Consider the following 23,531-nt stretch of genomic DNA (forward strand, 5'->3'; position numbering starts at 1 on the left):
TGCCCCGCGCCCGGTGCGAGCGGCTGGTGCGGTGCCTTAGCGCTTTGTTTTAAATTCCAGGTCCAGCCTCGGCCGCTCAGCCCTTATCGAGGCTTTTACCGCAGCCTGAGCTCATCATGAAGGTAAAACGCTCGCTTGTGTGCTTGGGAGGGGAAGGAAGGGAGGGTTGCATGGAGAAATGCTGTCCTATCTGGCAGTCCATCTGTCCCGACCCCGGTGCGAGGCTCGGTGCTGGTGCAGATCCAGACTGCAGGCTGCTTCGCCCCCACTGCTGAGTTTTGGTGCCTTCGCTCGTTTGCTGACGGTGGGGCAGGCTTTGCTCCACCACGTTATGCTGGGGGTAACTGTAAGTTCGCTGCGCGGGGGTTGTTCTCCTTCAGAAACATTGTTTGTAGGAGAATAAGGACATGGCTGCCTGGGCTAAGCTTGCTTCATGGAGGAGCAGGGGACAGTCACCCTGCTTGAGAAAGTAACGTTGCAGGGGTAATGCTGGCTATACAACCGTGTTTACTTGAATAGGGGGTAAATGGTAGATTTTCTTACTTTCTATTTGTTAATAGGAGTTTTGTTGAATGAATAATCTTGATATGATCAGGGAGGGTGCATGTAAGAGATTCTCTGCAGTGAAATGATTGCTGTAAGGTGCAGAAAGATTTTCAAACAGGTTCTAATTTTCTTCTCAGTCCTGCGTGGTATTCACATACCTCATCGTCACTCATTTTTCTTCTCTTAGGCCTTTCTAGACTATTTATTTCCAATATATTATGCAAGTTTTATAGAAAAAAACCTGTATCGGTGGAGTAGAATGACTTCTTCTATGTGTGGCAAAGATCTGTGTACCTAAAAGTAGTTTTTAACAACTGGGTTGGTTAGTTTTTTTAATCATTTTGCTGATATGTCTCACTCAAAACTGCCATTCATGTTACTAGGACCCCCATGTAATTCAGCTCCCAGTCCTGCTGAGCTGCAGTAAATCTCATTTCAGAATACTGTAAATCGTATAAAAAATAATTGTTACAAACCTGTGATACATCATTTCTTTGGTATTTATTAATAAAAAAGAGCAGTCTGTGTGTGGGGTCTTGCACTATCAGAGTTGTGCCTACTGTCTGTGAATGAGTATTACGTAAAATGTGTACTTAGTACTATATTCACTGCTGGAAATGGTAAATGATATGGACTGTTTTAATTTTTAGATTGATCTGAGTTGCTGAGCAGCAAACTGAGTCTTTTTGTATAGCTGTTAAAGGTTTAGCGTGTTTTCTTTACTTTGGTGACTTAATGACAGTATCTTTTAAAAAATCGTGTTTTAATTGCCCTCCCTATGATCTTTCTTTAACAAGTGTTAAGATCTAAAATACTGCACACATCTTTCTCATTAAAAGTAAACTATGAATTTACAACAACAGGCTGTTGAAGTAGTATGATAACGGAGCTTTCCAAATGTGGCTCATTGCCTGGTGGGGATGCAGGAGATGGAAGCAAGAGAAATAGGAGGCAGTATAGGGAGCTTTTTTCCCCCAGAAGGAAAAACACTTATTTAAATGACAGCTAAATTTACATGCATTTCTAATACTCTTTTTCCATGTAAACAAATCTTACAGTTACCATAGAGATTAGGTTCAGATTCTGTGGTTATAGAGCCATATAAATATGTAGATAGACAGTTGGGAGGATGAGGAGGTCGGATCACAAGTGGAATGCAAAGTGTTCTGTGGAATAGCGATAGAGACCCACTTCAGGCTGAATTGAACGTCTAACAAATGCTTAAATTGAAAGTAGCAAACACAGAAACCTGTTAATAGAGCCATATTTAAAAAAAACCCTCCCAGCTTACTTATTTTTCGATCAGGTTTGTGCTACTATTGCGTTTTTATTTATTTTTTAAATCTGGATTAATTCTGCCAGGGTGTTCAAATGCTAAGTTTAAGTCTGCAATTTTTGCAATTTGTGTGTGTAGCGTTAAACTTGCATATGCTTGCAATAACTCCCAGTACTTTATTTACTGTGCCCTGTAATGTTAAGTAAGGTTAATCTATAAGTCATTACATTGAAGCTTTTGTTATTACAGTGAAACTTTTAATGGAATTGTAGCTCAACAGAAATTTCTAAGATTCAACAGTCTAACCAAGACTGTTTTTTAAGATTTTAGGAGTAATGCAGTGCATCAGTCTTTCTGCCTGGCTTAAATTTGTAATTTATTTTCCAAGTTTACAAGGATACAAGTTAGTCCAATAAGAAGCAGTAAGGGAGAGTGCTTAAGAGAATTATTAGCTTTCTGTTTGTATCACCACAAGGTAACATTGACTATACTAGATCAATATGACTGTATATTTGTGTGCATTTATTTTGTAAGTTATTGAAAGAGTATGCCTCAAGGACACTTCAGCATGTAGAGGATTTAATGCTTTAAGGCCTAGTCTTACTTTGAGTCTGCTGACTGCAGACTTGCTGCTGACTGCATGATTGAGGCCTCTGTTTTGATTTATGCCTTGGTCATTCTTTCAGGTGCAGAGGGTTGTGTATTCTGGTGCTTAGAGCGTTAGAACTGGATTCCTTGTCAGTATCTTTGTCTCTTTGGGTGAACTTGAACAATTCATTTAGCTTTACTGACTCATTTTTCCCATCTGTGTAGTACGGATAGAATGTTTATCATTCTTTGTAAAACACAGGGAGGTATATTTAGGAAGAGCGCCAAGTCATATTGATAGAAAGCTGTAAGTCACTCATGCTCTTGCATTTCGGAACCCTCTGAGACAAGAGAGGTGTGCTGCCTGCTAAGAGATTACCACCTCCAAAGATGTTGGCATAATTGTTCTCCCCGCAATAACCTGACTTAATCCAAGTAAATAAAGTCCCTTGTATAAACTAGTAACTTCAGCCTATCAAGTAGTCTTCCCATGGACTGCAAAGACCACTTGAAGGCAGTCTTGAAATATCTTGAAATGTCTTATAAGAACTATTCAAGTCTTGGCATAATCGTGCTCATTATTGTCATGTTCTACTACATCAGGCTTTTTCCTGTGTTGAATGACCTCTGATAGTAGTTAATACAGTTGTATAGATAATGGCTAAGATGATTCGTATGTGGTAGTGAAGTTTTTTTTTTGTTTGTTTAACTTAGCACCTTCTGCATAAGGTCTTTTCGCATTAAGTGTGCTTCGGAAGCACGTAGAATCTGTTTGATTATTTAAAAACTAATTGTGTGCCACCAAATTACTACCTACTAAGTAGGCAGCAATATATATAAAAACATTATTATAGTTTGTTTTTATTTTTTCCCCAAAGTCAGAAAATAAACTCCAGGAAAACAGAGTCTCTGCTTTTAAAGAAAGAAATAAACACAAGCTCAGTTTCACCAATGATTTGTACTAAGAACTATTGTAAATGCTCCTGAGATTTTTAATATGTATCGTGGCATTTGCTTGATATTTAAATATGTGAATGAGGGTAATATACCCACTGTAGTTAAAAAGTTCACTGCTGACTGGAGATAAAAATAGTGGATGTCTCAGAAGCTAGAGCAATGCACTGTGAATTAAGTGATCTGAAATGATTGTTTAAATGCTTTGATGCTATTTGCATGTTAATGTTTTTCAGTCCGTAAAATATGAAACATTTAATGGTTGTAGATATTTCTATTTGGTAGCCTTAGATGTTCCTGAGTGCTTGCTCAAAGCTGCCACACTAACAAATTAAGGAAGCCGTGTGTATAGTTCATGGTGGATTTTTGTTTTGTTTTTAATTCATCCTGAATTTACATTTTAGTTTCAGTAGTCTTTCCTAGTGACCTCTCTAGCTATCCACAGAGATCACTGGTGCACACTGATGCTGTAACTGCTTTCCCTTAAAGCCAGTTAGTCTGTTGCTCGTGTTCTCTACCAGTACGACAGAGGACAAAAGTGAAATATCTAGTAAACTTTTCAGTCACTAATTTCCAACTTCAAGCACAAGTCAGCTGAAAGTCCTATTGCTCTTATGCAGGCTGGAAACCAGTCATGGAATGTAGTGACCTTTCACTTTCTGGTTAACTATTTGAATTACAGGACAAATGGAGATTTATAAAGGAAGAGTACCATTAGAATAGGTTTAGTGCTAGAGGGATGAGAACAGGTAAGTGTTAAGAGGTGGTTTCCCCCTGTCATTTGTTTTTGCATTATGAAAAATGATTTTCTTAAATTCTGTCCTGATGTTCCAGTTTGAACAAGTGATCAGAGGCAGTTATTGACTTCCTCATGCTTGCATAATTATGTAGAAAGGAAAGCAAACACCACTTGCACCAAGCAATTACAAGTCATGTTGGAATAATCTATGTTATTTTGAAATTGATTATTTGCACTTTTGAAATGCCAATCTTAGTATATTTTACAGTGGCTAAACAACATGGAAGTCTTGAACTTAAATCTGCATGTTAAGTATGTGACTATTCAGTAGTTGAGTGTGTTGATAAGGACTCAAAGTTAATTAGACCACCTAGTGGAAAAAAGGCTGTGTTAGACTGAGAATACTAAAGTTGTAATAAACTATGAGCATTAGAAAAGTTAAGTTGCCTGTATTATTATCTTCAAAGTTGGTGAAGGATTTTTGGATCGATGCTCTCACAGCAGCATGACTATTGTATCGGGATAGTGTCTAAGGAAAATGTTAGTAGACAGAATAATGAATATGCATATCTTGACTAGAACACTTTGAGATGGTTATTCAGTTCACTTTGTAATCTGAAACAAGTATTGTATACACGTAGTGCAGAAGCATGCTGTGATACACGTTGCGTGTCTGTGTTTTCGAAGAAATTCTGTGTTGTAGTTGAGAAGTCTTTTGAAACAAAATGCAATGATTTTTAGGTATTAAGCTTTACAATCACTGTCAAATTCTTAATCCGAATGCTTCGCTGGTCGTGTAAACTGAAAAAAGAGGGCCAACTTCAAGAAAGGTGGCAATGATACCATTGTCACAAATTGGTTTCAAATTTTTGTTTAAATCCTACAGATACACACATTTTCCTTAGAAATATATGCTTTTATAATAGGCTAGATTATTTATCGGTTCGTACTTGAAAGTATGAATATTTCACCTGTTGTGAAATGCAATAGTAGGTTCTCTGCAGTTCTACTTACTATAATAGGCACTTCAGCTGTTTTTACAGATGTACAAATCTGAATAAACATGGATCTTGAACTGTTTTTGCCTTAAGTATGATTCAGGTCACAGTTGAGAAATGGTGGTAAGTCAGGGCTTGTATGGCTGCTTGCTTTTTAGTTGATGTGCTTCAGTAACAAATACTTCTTTTCTGCCTTTCCTATTTAGCCCTTCCAGTGTTGTCCAGTTACTGTGCCTTACTACCACTCACTGGATATTTGCTTATGTGTGCATGGAATGGATTTTTAAAGACTTTAGAAGATTTCAGAAGGCCTCCAGGGATCTAAGGAAAACTGTTTAGCCCTATGCGTAAACTAAAAGTTAGTGATTTAATAAGAGTTAGAATAATTATTTTAAAAGGTTTTGATGGAAAGTCGTAAATCTGGGTGGTTGGGTTTTGGGGGTTTTTTTGTTCTTTTTTTCTGTTAACATGGGGTGACCAGATGAGAGGATATTTCAGGGAACTCACGTATGGAAAAGGCAGCAAGCCACTTTGATATTCTATACTTGACAAGACATCTATTTTCCTTCTGAAGATTAGTTTGAACCAGGGAAGAAATTCAATAAAGCACTATTGTGCTTTTTTTTTTTTTTTTTTTTTTTTTTTGGCTTGGAAGGCAGCATATAAAGCAGTCATGACCTGTTTAGCAAGAAGTGTTTGTAAGCAAGCTCTGGAAAGGCAGCTGTGAGACTGCCAGAGCAGGGTGGTGGAGGGTGTTGCTGAGTTACCTGTCGAAAACTAGGACTGAGGTGACTCGCCTGCATTATGTGCGACCACTGTGTGACAGTGACTTCCTGAGTGAGTGTATATTAATTAATTGAATGTTGAGTACTATTTTGGGGTTTCCTGAACCTGTGGGGAGCACTATGAAGAAGATTTTTCTTACAAGCTAAGCAGAAACATTGTAGTACCTAACTATGAGAAGACATTTTCCTTACTGTGAGTAAAAGCAGTAGTCATCTCCAGTTAACTTGGAGTTACTTGCTCCCATTGCTGTTGTCTTTGAGCCTGTATGTGCTCTGGAGTGGAGAGGGTAGTCAGTACGCCAAAGAAAAGACCTTTAAGCATCTAAAACTCCCAAATTACATAGTTTTTGATGGTGACTTCTGCAGATCACCTTAAGGAGTACGCTATTTAGAGAGAGCATTCGTCAGTTGTCATTTAAGCTAAGCGTGAATGCAAACATCTATAGAGCTCTGTTGCAGAGCAGATCACCCAGGTTGGACTAAACTGTTGAATAACACTGTTCTTGGGCAGAAGAGTGAGTGCGCTGTTCTTCTCATGGTTTAATCTGTTGGTTTGTCCCCCAACAACCTACAGCATAGGATTTGGTATCATAAGTAGTTTGTCAAAATAAGCTTGAATGGTCATGGAAGAATGCGGTCTTGTCTCCTTCTTCCACTCCTGGCTGTTCATGCTTGTCTTTTGTGCCAGCAGTCCATTTGTGTGGTCCCAGGGTGGACTGAATCAAACTGAAATTAACTCAACAACAATCAGATATATATACTCTTCAGTTGCAGCCAGACCCTGACCTGGCTGATCCCTACTGTTGGGGCAGAGGAAGGAAGGAGAAGAAAGCAGGAGTGCACCAAGACTGATTTGGATTGGTTTAAATGGCTTATTCTTCCTCATCCCTCTGCCAAGTTAGCAGTTTGCAGTCATTAGGCTAAACAATTTGTAAACTGTGTACACGTGAAATTGCCATAGAGGTTTTTCTAGGCTTGCTTACTAGCTAGAACACTGCATTTTTCTGTAGGTTTGAAGTCCATGTTTTCTAGATGGTGTTGAGTGAAAAGTTTAAATGGAATTGATGCTGTGCCTTGAAGGTGACGAATAAAATTTAATTTTTGATATGATAAACATTGATTTCAAGTTCAAAAGATGGAGAGGTTTTAAAGAAGAGATGGTATTAGTCACAAAAAAGAAAGTATTTTAAGTATTTTTAAGGAGGCCAACATAAGCTTTGCTTCCCCGCCTCCCCCAAGTTCTTATTCAATACTTGGAAAGAATACCATTAACAATAATGTCTTTTCCCCCCTAAACTAGAGAAACAATTGGCATTACAGTTTTCTGCAGAAAAATATTTATAAATATTAGATTTCTATCCTATAAAGGTGACAATCTTCGTGTAACTAATACTTATGTTAATACATTCTGACAATAGGTATTTTTACCAATGGGTGGAAGAATTAAGCAATTGTGCTACCTTTATTCTAAATTAAAACAGTAGGAAATGGTAATTTGGGGAGAAATTATATCACTCTTACTTTGATAAGGAAATCAAAGGGAATAGAAGTTAAGCTTTTGATTCTTTGTATGTTAAGAAGGCCCATATATTTATGGGTAGATTAGTGGAGATATGATGACAGTCAGGAGTTAATGCCAGTGGGAGACGGTAGAGTAAGGTGTATGACACTTTCTGCTTATTACCAGAAACTTAATGCAAAAATTTGGATGACATTTGTTATTTTCCTTTCCAAGAACTGGGGTTCTCATTGAGCTTTTGTCTGGGATCCTTTCCCTTTTCCCTCTTAGATGCCCTTCTAACTTATTATTGTTCATTGTTTACACTGTCCTTCTAAGGAAATGGGATTTGACTTCAGCAAAATTCAGAACCCAGTGTATCTGATGCAAGGCTTCAGCTGGTAATAAATACTGTAATAGGGAGCAATTTTTTTGTTTGTTTGTTTTTTCACATTCTTTTCTGATCTGAAAAAAAAGTGTTTCAATTTGTGGCAGGGCAACCTGATCCACTGTGATAATTTTTTTTCTTCAGATTCTCAGCTATCCTCTCAACAGCAGATTGCAAGTGCTGAATCTCTTATTTGTACATTTAAAATAGTCCACTTCATGTTTTCTTAAAGATAAATGCAGAATACATTCTTCTAAGATCACAAAGAATGCTTCAAATTAATTTATTATGGTGGAAGATAGACTTTCCAATATCTTGTATGAGTGTTTAAGTGAAAAAAGTTAATCTTTTTGTTAATGCTGTGACACTTAGGTTAACGTAACTTCTTTTCCTGGGAGAAATAATAAGGGGTTGCAACATTTTGGAAAGGAGTACATGTTATACCAGCATTTCAGAATTCAGGAATTTCTAATGGAATATGTGTTTTCACTTTTTAACTTGTTTTGCTGCACTGCTTGTTGAAAAACAGATGTTGCTGTAATATTAAATGAATGTTACTGCAAATTACATCATTAAACTTAGAAATAAAATACATATAATTCTTAATCTTTGTGCTTCCATAAATATAAAAGCATTTTTGAAAACAGCAATAATTTTATAAATTTCCACTTTAATTTCTTTAGAAGGTTGTCATGCTAGATGTGCATCAAGGGAGATAGTGAAGTACTTTAGCGTAAGTAAGACTGCACTATAGTTTAAAAATTAGAGTATGATATGTACCAATACCTTGCTGCCTGGAACAGAGACAAAAATGGAGACAATAATTCAACTTTAAGTCATCTCCATTTTGTGAATGCAGATTTATTCTGAGGTGCTCTTTCAGAACTTTATAATGACAATCCACATACGTTTACCCATAGAACATGATTTGGGTAACTGTGCAGTGTCTTTGTGGAATTTCGTGCCTATTTTCCTGCACTGTTGGACAATTTAAAAGACATTAAAGCTTCGATTCATTCCTTTACTTACAGATCACTAGTGCAGCTTTTACATTCCTAAAAGTCAAGTAGTACAAAAAGTGATGTCACCTGATGATGGACAGTATTGGATACATGGGCTGGAACCTGCAAAGAGTCACACTTCAAATATATTCTATTATTCTTGATCCATTTTGGAACTGGGCTGCCGAGGCTGCTGTTTTAACTGTGTTCCCTGGAATAATTTAACATTAAGTTCCAGAAAGTATTAGTATGTGTATTAGATATCTGTCTGCAGTAATTCAGTTTTTCTTTGTTGGTAATTCTTTGGCTGTTGAGCTAATATTCTGATTTCCGTTTACTTTGGCTGATGCTAGCCAAAATGTTTGGATTGATAAGTTAAACGTATTTCACTGTATTAAAATAAATCTCTTATTTCATACATTGACTTTTCTTGGATAATACAGAGTATATATTTATATGTACACTTAACTAGTGTAGGGTGATTCAGGTTTTTAGAGGCAAGTGAGGTGAATGAGTTGCTTTTGTTACATTCTATATAGTAAGAAAAATTCTCTTTTGATGACAGCATAATGATAGTATATCAGTGATAGATAGGTATATGTCTCCCTCTGACAGACTTTTTTCACTGGTAATGTACATGGCATTGGTAGCATCTAGATAGCAACTCAAGTGGTAGTATGTCAGCTTTAAACGAGTGGAATGTTTTTACTTATATCTCTTCAGTAGCTCTGATTTCAGTTCAGTAAAATTATACTTACTCTACTTTGCATTAAAATAGAGAACAATCCTACCTGTTTCTGACTGGAATAACTTGTTGTGCAACAAGCACTTAATTGAACATTTGAAATGGTGTAATAAAAACTTAACCATGGTCTGACAATAAATATCAAACATAGCATCTATTATGTGGAATAAAAATCATTCATGATACTTAAGCTGACCTGATCAAGTTTCTCTAGTTGTGTATGTTGTATTTACTTAGTTGGAATTTTGAGGAAGCAAATCAGCTTTTATGATCTTCATAGAAAGATATTTAAAAAAAAAAAAAAAAAAAGAAAATGGTAAACTTTAGAACCTTGATTCCAGACATATCCAGGTACAGTTCCAGAACTTTGCTATCTTATTGCTGAGGCTGGATATCCTTACTACGCTTGCTCAGAATTAAACTTGGGAAGAAAAAAATACACTGCAATACTTGAATGCCATCTGCAAATGGGACTACCCTGTGTTTACAAGAAAACTCCTTAGTCTTAAAGAAACTGCAACATCTTTTCTTTTGTCTGGCAGTTTCTCTTAATACAGCTTTTGTGCCCACTGAAACAACATTCCAGCCAAGTACATGAACGAGTATGTGGGCACACATCAATTGCTTAGAAGGGCCAGTGTGAACTATTTAGCTGGGTATTCTGCTTCTAGCAGTGGTGATGCACAGTATTTCTGTGAAAGCAAATATTACGGTGGGCTGATGAGTCATATGGTAGTATTGGAAGGTTAGATTTATACTTTCTGCTGTGTATTTCAGAATTTCTCTTCAATTATCTTCTTAGGCTTAGGGAAAAAATGCTGATCATAAAAATATAACTAATTAGAATTTCATTGACATATGTCGATACTGTAGCCTGCTGATTTGACAGAAAGACTGATATTTTATTGATAGGCATTGTGAGACTGCTGTGTTGTCTTGTGTACCCAAGACCTCTTGGGATGCCTCTTGAACTTTTGAGAACAGAACGATGTTTTCGCATGGAAAGTAACAGTAGAATTGTTGACGTACAGAAGACTATCAAGTAAAATTTGGATGGACTTTTCCACTTTAGTAATCCTAAGTGTTACTTTTTGAAAAGAGGCTAAAAAATGAAGGTTTTAGCATAAGAGGCTTAAAGACTTTTAAGAAAAAAACCCTGGGCTTTACAGAATAGCTTCAGCACACTTGAAAGCAGCGAATAGAGTCTTCTATCACCTATGCAACTTCAAAAAGTTTACTCTCTGTTCTTTAATATGTTGAAGAGTTTTGTGGAATCAGAGCAAGGATCTTTCCTTAAATAGCCACTCCCTGGAAATGGCTGCCATTAGTCACAGGCTAAGCCAGCTGAAGATGTTTTGGAAACAGGTGCAGTGATGAGTAGCCAAAGAAACTGAAGCATTCTGGGTAGTTAAAATGGATAAAAGGTATGAAACATGTAGTTTAGGTCCTTTAATTCCTTAACCTTTGAAAGGTAACCTAGCTGAAAACTAGCTGCTTGTATATTGTTCTTATTCCCTATAGTACTACGGTGGCACTTTTACTTCCTATGTAGCACACATCTAAAATATGTTAAAACTATTCATAATTATGCAGCACTTGACAAGTCTCCTCTTAAACTTGTCTTCAACTGGTTATTTCTCTTTTCTTAATATCTGTGTTACTTTTAATGCTTGCATTCTTGGTTTGCTATGGGTATTTTCTGATGGAAAATTCTTGAAAGGGTTTTCAAATAGTACAACTTAGTTGAACAGGAAAAGCTTGCATCTCTGTTTTGGATAATTGCCATAATGATTATATTTAGCTTTTTTCTCCAAACCTCCTTTCAGAAACCTAAAGCTTAAATACTGAACTCTTACAACTCTGGAAGAAGAATGCTGTTGTGGAGAGGGATAAAAAAGAGAAATAATAATTTTCTTGTAAAACCCTTGCTACTGACCATGCAGGAATATTTGGTTAGTGGTATTCTCAGAAAATGTGTTGAGATGGGAGAGGAATTTGTATGTGTGCTTGTATTTGTTAGATTTCTACAAGTTACGAATTGTGTTCCTACAAATGAGGGAACTTGTAAAACTAACTCGTAGAAGAATATTCTTAAAGGAACAGTGTAGTTTTTATGAGGAAAAAAGACAAAAAATAAAAAAATACGGACTTAGGATTTCAGTCAGAGCTTTTGGGTTTTTTTTACCCGTGTAAAATTGTACTGAGTTACATATGTCTTCCTTCAGAAGACATAGTCCTGGCATTTCTGTCTATTAATCTGGGGCCAGTGGGATATGCAGATATCTTGTTGGCTTTCCACAACTTGGGGGATGGGGGGAGGAGTTACAATTTACTCAAGAGTTTGAGGAACTGCCTGTCTGAAAGGGAAGTGCACTGTGAAAAATAATTGTGTATGTTTTTCTGGCAGAAGATTACATTAGTGAAAACAAAGTTTATTCAATAGAATATTCTGCCATAGCAAGGCTCTTTAAATTTAACATCACCCATAGTAGCTCAACCAGAAGTTGATTTGAGGTATGAGTTGCCTTGTGCTATGATTTGGAAAAGCAGCACTGCGATTTTTGTTGGGATAACTTCAGGTTCACTTACTTGCTGCTTCTCTTGGGAAGTTTACAGTGCAAGAGATACCCATGCTGATATGAAAGTAGTCTGCTTGTCAGAATACAAAGCTCAGCATGAGTTACGATTTACCATAGTTTTTTCAGGTAAATGACTCGCTGTACTAATTTCTGTGCTGCCCTAGCTATCCTGTGTCCAGCTTAGTTAAGGCATCTATATTCTGCAAGGATGTAGATACAATGTATGTCAACAGTGGCCCAGTAGGTGCTGGTAAGAAAACACCAGTAGATTTAACAGAAAATAATGTTCGTTCTTTTCTTATTGAGGCCCAGATGATTGGTTGTGTGGATTATATAGTTACAGTCTTAACCGATCTCCTGTCTGCTCTTCTTGACTGGGAGCTTTCTGTAGTCTTAACCAACCATCTTACAGTTGTGGCAGACTAAACCTAATTTGAATCTGTTTCAGTGCTGCTTGGATGCTTCTGCATAGTGCAAGTATGTGCATAGTCGTGCTAATACTTCACTTCTATTTAACCTTGCTTGTGTCTGACTCCAAAAGCTGTCTTCTGAGTGTCTTTAATGCAGTGGTTTTCAACCAGTGATCTGCAGGTGCTGTGGGTTCTGTAGCCTGCTTTTAAGGAGATCTGAAGATACAATTAAGACAAGCAAGCTTGTTGTTGGTAGGTCTGTTCATTATTCAGGGACCTGTAGCTCCACTAGAATTTTGGGGGAAAATCAGTACATTGAAAAGTTTGGAAAAAAGCCTTGTCTAATAAGCCTTGTCTAATGCAGCTGTCCTTTTGTAATTATATTTATTTGCATATATATATTCCCCTCTTTCTTTGCACACATAATAGTAGTGGGTACCTTAAATTCCTATGCTTCCCCCCCCCCCTTTTTTTTTTTTTACTGGGAGAGGAAGCTGAAGAATTATTTGACTCTTTTGAAAGATGTAATATCTTTATAGAAAGATGTATCTCTCTATATATATCTATAAAGGAAGATATTGTGCTCATATATATTTGTATTGTAGTAGGACTTACAGGCAGTTCAAGGATGGTAAGACTGTACTCTAGACATTACAAAAAAATAGCCTCTGCTAGACTAAGCCTAAGGTACTACTGATGTTTTGCATGTGTATAGTTATTGTATGCTATTTGTATCTTAACTAATGTGATGTTAAATAATTGCTTCTTAGGAAGAAGAATCCTCTTCATAGGAAGCTTGGAGAGAAAATTCAGTATTTGCTAAGTGTAAAAGGGAAAAAACATAGGAAAGGATAATCTGCAGGACACTGAAAAATATATCTAGAATGTATCATGCCAAATACATTGCAAAGAGACCAGTATAGATATACCTATAAATCATACTACTTTTAATCTCTACTTCCCAGAATTTATGCTGCAAAAGCAATAGTGGTCAGGGTGATATTTATTTATATCTACACCCCCCCCCCCCCCCCCCCGTATATATTTTAATATCTAGAAATTATCTACAGTTCTTTAAAAGGTTCAGTTTGTTGGCTAGCTTGCCTTTGCATTTCATTCCAGTTTTATTCTGTTATATTAGCTGTTTCAAATGCATAATTGTGGCATAGCGAATTCCAGGAAAGCCAAATATAAGGGCTAACTATTTTTAAGCCAAAATATTACACTCTTAGTGTATTAGTTGTTTTATCCAAATGAGATGTGTTTTGTTAGCTCTTGTGTAACTGGAGACTAAAGAATAGCAGGTTACTGACTGGGAGTAAAAGGCTAGTTTAGATCAGGAGTGAAGATCTGCCACAATGTTCCAAGTAAGGGTTTGCTTACACTAAAACCTAAGGAAAAGTCTAGGGATTAGTGTATATCTAGTTGAATTCAAAGATCGTCCAAAACCCAAAACAAGTGAAAAATGTTTGAGTTTGGCTGGTTTGCAAAATGAGAATCTTAAAAGTTATTGCTGGCACTGAGCTAGAAAGGAAGAAAGACTGTTGGTCTGTGTATGCTAAATCTGCTGAAGCCAGCAGAGAAATTTGAGGACAGTTTTGCAGAGCAAGCCACTGGAAAGTGAAGGAGAGCCTGGTTTGACCGTTCTGAAGTGCATCTTCAGGTTCTGTTGCTTGTGTTTGGATCTTAGTGAATCTGAGCCTTATACTTTATCTGAGATGAAAACAACCTGTTTGGAAAAGCAGGAGAAAAGTAAAAGGCATGTTGGTGGAGAGAATAGAACATTTTTCTGTAGGTAAGATACCTTTGTGCTATATGCTTTTAATTTAATATAGTCTGAAATGGGGACTTAGATGACTATCTCCACCAAGTCTGAGTTTTGCAGAAGAAACTAGATGCCAGAGGTGTAATTGACTGAAATTATCTTAGTAGCGATATTTAGCCTTCCTTCAGTTGAATTTTTTTAATAGCAGCGTCAGGCTCTGTGAAGGGGGAAGGAAGTCTGCATAGCCATATTCCTCTAAGTGTAGTATGTCTTCGAGTGCATGTGCTGTGTCAAACAGTGCTAATAGGCTCCCCAGGTTAAATCCATACAAGACCATGAGATTATTGAAAGAGTATTTTTTCTTGTATTTTGATCTCTTTGCCATTATGGATGTAACCTGAAACTCAGGTTTTCAGGGTCCAATGCACTTTAGTGTCTGCAATTGCTGTTAAACTCAGTGGAGTTAAGGTTTATCCTTCCCTGTGCAAGACAGTGACTTGTTCTGAGGAGTCTTGCTTGTCCAGCTGTGTGGTTCTGGAGAGTTTTCTTGTTCTACTGTACATCTCTGCTCCTTCAAGGATATTTAAAGATTGTCTCAACACTGGGTCATTGTCTTGGTACAAGTTCTCTGTAGTCACGTCATTAAATGTCACTCTTTCTGGAATGTTGAACCAAACATACTGTTATTTTTGACAGGACTGATCCCATTTATAAATTGAATTAAGCCAAGTTTCTATTTTGTGGGAAATTCTGAAATTTTTGAAATTCATCTTGAAATTAGTTCTTGGTTTAAGATTGGACTTCTTATTTTACAGAAACAGATTAATTAAAAAAACCCAAACCTATTTTGTTTGGTTCTGTAATACAGTGGTAATGGTGCTTTGCTAGTTTCCTATAAAAATCAACACTCAGTCTATTCCTACAGAATGCTCAGTTGAATTGATATTTTTTCATCTGAAAAAAATGTTTCGCTGGAAAAGCTAACACCTGCTTTGTTTACAAATAGTGTGCAGTGGTTATAAAATGTAACATAAACTGTTTTTTTGAGTGCTATCCAAGTAGATTAGACTTTGAATACAAACTTGCATTTGACCTTGCATATACTCCAGTACTGAAGTGCTTTCAGCCAGTTTAAAGCCACTTCAGGGATTTAGTGGAGATGTTGGACTGAAAGCTGTTTGTTAGATGCCCGGATCTCTGACTTGTGTTGAGGGATGAAACTGAGTTTAAAGTATCATTTGAAGAAGAGATAGTTAGCTTGATTATCTAGTTATTTAAAAAAAAAAAAAAATCAAGTAGCATGGTAAACATCATCTTCCTTATCCAGCTAGGGGCTTCATACATTTAATTTTTAGAATTTGGAAAAAAAGAAGTTAGAAAACTAGAGTGTGCAATGAAAAGGTAAATATAGAAAACTAAATGGTGGGGAAGACAAGAGGAATATTTTCTAGTTTTTGAATTTTCTGTATTTTTTGTAAGAACCTTACAAATTCTAGACAATGATTATGGAATTCTACTTCATGTTGTAGTTTGAGGCAGACTGCCAGTTTACCCATTGATTCTCCTCTTCTACTTTGTTAACTCTGGTGTTTGATCTTACAGTGAAATGATTCAACTCACTAAAGTGGAAGAAAACTAGTTCAGCAAAAGTAACAGAAACAAACAGCTATTTGTTGAATTGGTGAGTTGAATCACTTTAGCCTTTAATCAAAGGCATACCAGAACTGATGCAAAAGGGAGGACGGACAGGGAGAGGATGGACAAGGAGAGGCATCGTTCATGTAGATTTGAGTTTGGAGAGCCAAGGCCTTCTGCTTGTATGCTCCTGAGTTGTTAATTCAACTCACAAAAGAAACATGAAAGAACACACCATCTCTAACTGTTGGTGGTGATCCTGTAGCACCACAGACCTCCCACTCCCCCCCCCCCCCCCCCCACCAGTTTCAGAAATGAAGAACTACTGTTGGCAGTAGGTAGTGTCTGTCACCAACTTGGATTGTTCAAACCCATTTTACTTGATTTATTTTTGATGTCTACGTTGTTTTGTTTTCTGCAGGTAGACCGAGATCTTAGAATATTTATCCTAGCATTCCTGGCTTTATTCTTAAAGGACTGAATTGGTTCAACCCTTTTTACTAGACTGGTTTTCTAACTTTGCATAATGATCAAAACTGCATCCTGACGATCATTCGAAGTTACCAGGAAAAAACAAGTAAATGAATGTGACTTGCATTCAGAACAGTTCTGTTGGATTAGATTTCTAGCATAAAGAAGCCGTATACTTATTGTACCAGTTAGGTCTTAAAGCACTTAAGTTTTTAGAAGTTTCCTGTTGGTTCTGTAGCATTCAGGGCTGTTGTGATGCTTTGCTTCTTGCTATTTATTTTGTCAGCTCATACAGTTCTACACAAGACAAATTCATATTTTGACGCTTACACAGGTAGTTGTGTATTTTGGGTTGTGAATACAGCAGAAACTGTGTTTGTTAGTAATTTCTCACTTAAAATCAGATTCCTTTTTCTTTAAATAGCCCCCATTTTTCTTCTTCCCCTTCTGAATTTAACTAAAGGGCTTATTCCATCTGTTCCTTTTAACAGATAAAGCATTATGAATATCGCCATTTCAGAAATCTAATAAGCAACTGTATTAACTACAAGCTATGTTACCAGTTTTTCTGTAAGTACTAAGAAAAATGTGTTATGAAATTCTAATCCATTATAATGGGATGCCTTTGAGGCTAAAAAAACCACAGCTGTAATAGCCACAAGATTGCAGGATTTCAGAGCAATGAATATGAGGACAAGGCAGCCAGCTTTGGCCTAGATAAGTTGTTGAGAGGAAGTGAGGACTGACTGCAACAGTTGAGCTTTTAAAACTAAAGAAGTGAACAGATTGTTGCTGAGCACAGTTGTGTACAGTGTATTTTTAAAATTAGTATTATGATAAGTAAGTTGAGCTCTAACCAGAGATGAAACCATGTGCATACTTCCTGTCTGTCCGAGACATCACACAAGTGCCTGGGGGTGGAAGAATGAGTTTTGACACACATCAGCACATATCAGAAGTAGTAAAGCTGGTATTTCTTTTGCTGGAAAAGGATAGAGTGGTTTTCCTGATCACTTTGATTGGCTATTTAGTACATGGGATAATTTACAGAATCTTGAAAAGTGCAGCTAATTCTTCAGAAGTCTTTTCTGTTCTGTAGCTGCCTTTGTCATGATATTTTATTTTAATTGTGGGAGTTCCTTGTTGATTCAGAATTTGAGTGTGAATACCTATAGCCAGATTAGGCTTAGTCTGAACTACTACTTCGAACTTTGCTTGATCGTTCCTTTAATGTGTATTTAGTAAAACTGTTGATTTAAAGCCTCGGAGAGATGGAATATTTATTTCAACCCTTATGATCTCTTGAAGTAACTAGTTACACGGAATATTAACATCCTTTTTTTAAACGTAAAAGCTCTGCTCATCCTGAAGCCATGGGATTTTTTTTAATGCCCTAGACTTCAAGATTAAAGAACCTTGCAATATTGTTTCTTTCCTACTCAATGAAAGAGCACTTCAGTCTGACACTATAGGCCAAATCCGGTGAAGGGCTGTAGCTAGCTAACCTGCAGGTGTTTGTGATACTTCTCAGTACGAGTGATGGCACTGCAGACATCTCCTGTGTATTATGAACATGCAGGCACGTGGCACTGGATGTTCTGTCTGCTGGGTAGAAAGAGAATTAGTCAGGTAAGAGCGCTCTATGAAGTAGGGTAGAATCTGTTGGATGGTTAGCACAGGACCTATCTGCGAGCACCTATGACTCGTTCAGGCATCCCATTTCCTTTAAGGTGGTTCATGTTACAGATTTGCAGTAGTCCAGGTCCTATGGAGGAGTGAGACAGGTGCTTTATTCAAAAAGCCAAGATTCCCTGACGTAGAATTGAGACCTTTGCACTAGCTGCCTTTTAATCTAAGGTTTTAGCATCTGGGATTGAAGACAGCCAACAGGCTAAGCTGGGGAGCCATCAACAGTCAGCACACTTGCTAGAGTTTCATGGTATGGTATGTGCCACATTAACAGGTCGCTGCTATTGAAAATGGAATGTGCTGCATGCTACTTCCTCCTCCTCTGGGGGGGCAGTTCTTGGGGAAAAATAGCCAAAAAAATAAATGGAACGTGAGGCAGTGTCATAATCGTGCCAAAAAGGCGAATGTCATGCCGGAATGTTAAAGTATTATTTGAAAACTGTGTGAAATAATCTGTTTGCTTCTCTCGCAATCAATTAGGCCATACCTGTGTCCATTTTTGGGCACCAACTTGAAGAAATATGTGAGGTAATTAAATTAAACTCCAGAGGAAAGCAATTAGAAATACAGGGTGTCTTAAAAATATGGCCTGTAGGTAAAATTTACACAGTAACTTGTTTGGGTGTGTTTTGGTTTTGGTTTTTCTTTTAGAGATGAGATTACTCTAAGCAGTTGCATCTCTTGAAGGCTGCAAAGCAGAAGCATGCTGGTCTCCATGTGCAGTATTGATAAGAAATAACAGCAGCGAGGAATATTTAGATGAGATACTATGGAAAACTCTGTAAGCACTGGAATATGTTGCATGCAGAGAGTGTGGAATATTCACTCCTGAATTTAAGAACAGATATAACAGACATCTGTTATGAATAATACAGCTGAAATGATCCTACCGAGAGGAATGGCCTTGATAACCTTTTATGTGTAATTAAGTTTTTTGTTTGTTTTTCCCAGGAATATCATCCATCCTAATTGAATCTTTGATGAAGTGGTTAGATTAAGTTATTTCAGTCTCTTTGTAGGTATTTTCTGAACTCATTTTCATAGTTCTTTCTGCACGTCTTGTCCCTAGCCAGCAGTTTTATACTGAATGACTAGACAGCAGTTGAGGGGCTATAGCAGAGTTAAAAATCCCTTCTCCTGCCTAAAATTTCTCGTGTTGCTGTATGGCGTTAGCTATAATATACTACTGTGCTTTCAGTAGACTCTTGTGTACAGTTGGCTATCTACTGCAAACAAATCTTGTCTCTAGAACCACAGTGCACATAGTCTTAGTTTCTGAATGCTTGGATTTGTGCATAGCTTTGACGTGTAGATCGGTTGTGCTTAATTTACTAAAAAGTCTGTCTTTAGGAGGGATTGATTCTTAATCAATAAGAAAAATGCTGTATTTTCACTTTGTTTTGTATTTACATTTTTTTGTTTCATATTAGTTGACAGTTGCATGTAGCTTTGACATTACTTTTAGTACTCCCCCATCGTTCTCCTAGTTGGCAACAGTAGCAAAAACCAAATCCAAAGGCTACACATGATTTTTACCGGAGTAATAATATATTTTATTGTGTTACTCTGTTATATTTTTAATATGATATTAAAAAAAAAGTCCTTTATATTAAGTTACAGATCAGCTACAGTCATGATTTCATACAAGTATACAAAATACCGTCCTAAAATAAATGCTTAGAATTTCAGAATATAATTTTATCAATACATATTTAAACATTATAAGACTTGAAAATCATAGCTGTTGTTAGTGAATTGACTTGGGTCAACGTTTAAGAAATCTCATTCTGCTGGGGGATTTTGATTGTATGTCATCTGTTCAGCTTTATCTTTCTGTTCTAGTCTAGGTATAAAAATAAATCATCCCCCTTTTCCTTCCCAATAATTAGTTTAGAAAGTGTTGTACTAAGTATGGAAGTAAAGCAAGGCAAGAAATTTTCTTTTGTATTTGCAGAAAAGGCAGTCATGGTTTATGGTTTGTTTTGTTTTTGTGGTTTTTTTTTTTTAAGGTTCAGTTTTTCAACTTGGTATGAATTTGCTTCTGAAGTTTTACACAACAGAAAATAGTTTTAAAAATAAATTATAACAGAAGCTTAATAAGCTACAATTTCAGTGAAAAAAACCAACATTCTTAGATAATGATCTGATTTTAATTTCTACTCACCATTTCTGTTCTTGCTATCAGTTTTAGTGTCTAAAAATATTGTTATCCCTTTCTGCCAACAAAAATGACAGTATTTTTATCAGTTATCTAGAACAGATTTGCTGTAGAATACAATTCCTCTCACATATATAGATTTTCCTGTTCTGTATACTATTATACTGATTCTTTTTTTTAGAACTTAAAAAGAAAACAAGCATTAAATGATCTTTGACTAGAACTAGAAATATTGCCAAAGAATTATCAAATTGTTTTAAAAACAGTGGTTCTTTTTCTCTTGAGATTTCATTGACTGTTGATTTTTCAGACTTCACATAGTCCTATATTAGTCACTTCATTATTTTGCTTAGGAACAGCCTGGACTGGTTTGTTTGATTAAACTATCAAATAATCTTTGTTCCAATCCATTTGAAACACAAGCATATCATTATCATATCATTGTTTTCAGTGCTTTGAAACATCCCGAGTTTTTCATAGCATAAGCAGCATCTCTAGGCAGAATTGTGGCACACTTTTAAAACTGAGGCAAGTTATCCAGACCTAATAATTTAAATAATGCTCCTAAGCATTATCTGAAGCTTTTAGTTGGAAAAAGGAGTGTTTGTCAAGGGAAAGATTTAATCTAACTTATTTTCAAGTGGAAAATAGGTATCAAGGACATCTTTTTTACTAAATTATTTTACCCTCTAATAACAAACACATTATTGATTGCTTCCTTTTTTTGGCTTAAAATTCTTCATATTTGAATGCATTTTGGTTCTTGCAGTAAACACATGAAATCTGAAAGAAGTCTTTCAAATATCTGTGACTAGAAGAGAAGTCTTCATTGAGAAGCTCCTTATTTCAATTTAATTATTACTTTTTTATCTGTACATACGTAGAAACTTCATGTTCAGACTTCACTTGGAACATACAAAAAAAGTCTGACCAAAATTAATGAAGATGCACTGTTTGCGGTACTAAACTATAATGCTAAATAGTTTGAATATTTGGTTAAACCTTACAGAAAAATTGCGATCTGGTAGCTATGGCAATGATTGACTTCAAAAAAGATTTTATATTCAGGGGGATAAACAGCAGGAGCAGGCATTCAAAATAATTTTTCCTTCATGTGGTCTTTCAACAATACAGAACAAGAGAAGAGACCTACAGAAGGAATTGTAAAGAATTGGCATTATTTTTAGAGAGACTGATCAGCAGTTCTGGGGTGTTTGATTAAATAAAACATTTTATAGAGTGATATGCTACACTGATAGGAAGAACACAGATTTCCATTCTTAGGTCTCAAAGTACTAGAGAAACATCAAATGCCTACTCGCCTTTGAGTAAGATATGCATTAGCCCCATTCTGCAGACTTGAAAGTTGGTACATGCCTGCTGGGCTGCATCGTTGTGCAGGAAGTCTGTGACCAAATTAGGAACAGAATCAGAATTCAGTAGGTTTTATTCAGTGTGGTGGTGGTGGGGGGAATAATCTAAATACTGTATTTTTTAAGCAGAGTCACCTTTCTGGATTTGCTGTTTTGAATAGGAAATGAGGTAATTACAGTTTGACTGTTTGGAAATTACACTACTCAGTAAATTTCTGGATGGAGAATCAAGTTGCTTGTTGACAATGATTAGGATAGACTGACTTTTAAATCTTTTTCTTTGAAATATTTCTCATTTTCTGAGTAGAGTTAAAATATTTTTATAATTCTGTATCCATCAACTTAGCATAGTTCAAAAAACAAAAATTAAAAAAAAGTAATGGGATTACTAGTTCCATACAAATTCAGCTTTACACAGATAAGTAAAAATAATGAAAATCCATTTTGCATTTAAAACAGATACATTCAATAAAGGAAGTATTACCTGTGGTTACTGAATTGAACCTCTTGTTTTGGGTCACTTGGTCCTTCATGATCTTAGAACCTGTAAATATTTTCCACGTAGCTCATTTTTATTCAGAGAGGAAAATCAGCTTTTGCACCTTTTCAAGTCTTTAAGAACTTTAAATAGGCTAGGCATTGAACTGTTCTAGCTGAGTAATTTGAAATAAAGAAAATAGCCCCTTTGCACCTGTAGAGAACGCTAAAGCTATCAGAAGTTGGTTTAGTACTTCCAGACATCTGTCCATGAGGTTCTGTTAACTTCCAACTTTGCGGGGGGAGGAGAGAGAAAAAAGGGAACAAAAACTTTTTGCCACAATTACATGCTGTATAATGTTTGTTTACAAGACTGGTGAGGTGTTATTTGAAACTTCCTGTAGATTTTCAGTTCAAACTTGAAATAGGTTTCATTACAAGAAGCCCCCCCCCGTCCTTTTTCAATTTAGAAATCTTCAGTTTGATCATGGTGTTCCTACCATAATTTTGATTGGTGGGCAAAATGTGGATAACATTGAACCATTTTCCTTCAGAAACTTCAAAATTATTAGTATTGCCTTTCTCTGAAATGTACAACAGTAACAAAACCAAGCCAAAATCTGATTTTTCAGCCAGAAGAAAATTTGCCCAAAGCGCACTCTTACTCTTGGGCTTTCATGTAATAGCCTTTTCATATGAAAAACATCACTGCCCTTCACTCTATGTTGTAGTTTGCAAGTTTCCAGAAAAATTCGTCCTGTTTCTTGTTGCGATGTTCTTGTTTCTGGGAGGTGGAAGATGGGCCAGTGGATTTACTTTTTTAAAGGAGTTACCTTCTGGGCTTCAATCTTTCTTTCAGATACTGCATTTGTCTTTGAGGAGTTTGTGCCTCAGTAACATAGGGTTTGTAGAGAGGTTTCAGAGTGACAGCGACAAAGATGAGAAACTTCTGAAAATACACGAGGAGTGTATTTGAAATCAGCTATAAACATATTATTATCTGCCAAATTGGGTATATTAAATGTGCTATAGTAATAGTTTTTTCCTGAAGGTGTTTGCTATTACTGTAAAGTTGAATGTCCTCCTAACCACAAGCAGGTTGAGCTGTAAGCAAAATCTTACACTCTTAATTACACTCAGTAATTTTGTTTATTAAGAGATTGATTCTGCAGTGTGTGGGCAGATCTCTGCTATTGGGTGGAACTTACTGCAGTTTGAAAATATTTAAGGTAATAATCTTTATTTAAGTTCAATATCTTAGTAATTGGGGAGAAAGTTTTTTAATGGTTTCTTTGTGTTTTTTTCACCTGTTTTCATGAAAACAGCTCTTCAGAACTTGTCTAGGAGATGTTGGATTTACTTTTGTTTTCCAAAAAATTATGCTATTTTTGAAAATCGAGTCTTTTCAAGCCTTCATTGCCCCAAAAGTTTCTGAAGCCCTATTGAATGACTTTGG

General features: G+C 36.3%; 1 protein-coding gene across 1 annotated transcript in view; it reads left to right on the plus strand.

Annotated features, from left to right (window-relative positions):
* The first annotated feature begins 64 nt into the window (after positions 1-64).
* ARID4B (AT rich interactive domain 4B (RBP1-like)) overlaps positions 65-23,531 on the plus strand; it is a 92,833-nt gene continuing 69,366 nt past the window's right edge. Inside the window, exon 1 of the mRNA XM_009329222.1 lies at positions 65-122. Coding sequence (XP_009327497.1) covers positions 117-122 — 6 coding nt within the window. The 5' untranslated portion in view covers positions 65-116. The remainder of the gene's footprint in view (positions 123-23,531) is intronic.

Source organism: Pygoscelis adeliae, unplaced genomic scaffold (genome assembly GCF_000699105.1).
Source record: "Pygoscelis adeliae isolate BGI_AS28 unplaced genomic scaffold, ASM69910v1 Scaffold77, whole genome shotgun sequence".
Classification (NCBI taxonomy): Eukaryota; Metazoa; Chordata; class Aves; order Sphenisciformes; family Spheniscidae; genus Pygoscelis; species Pygoscelis adeliae.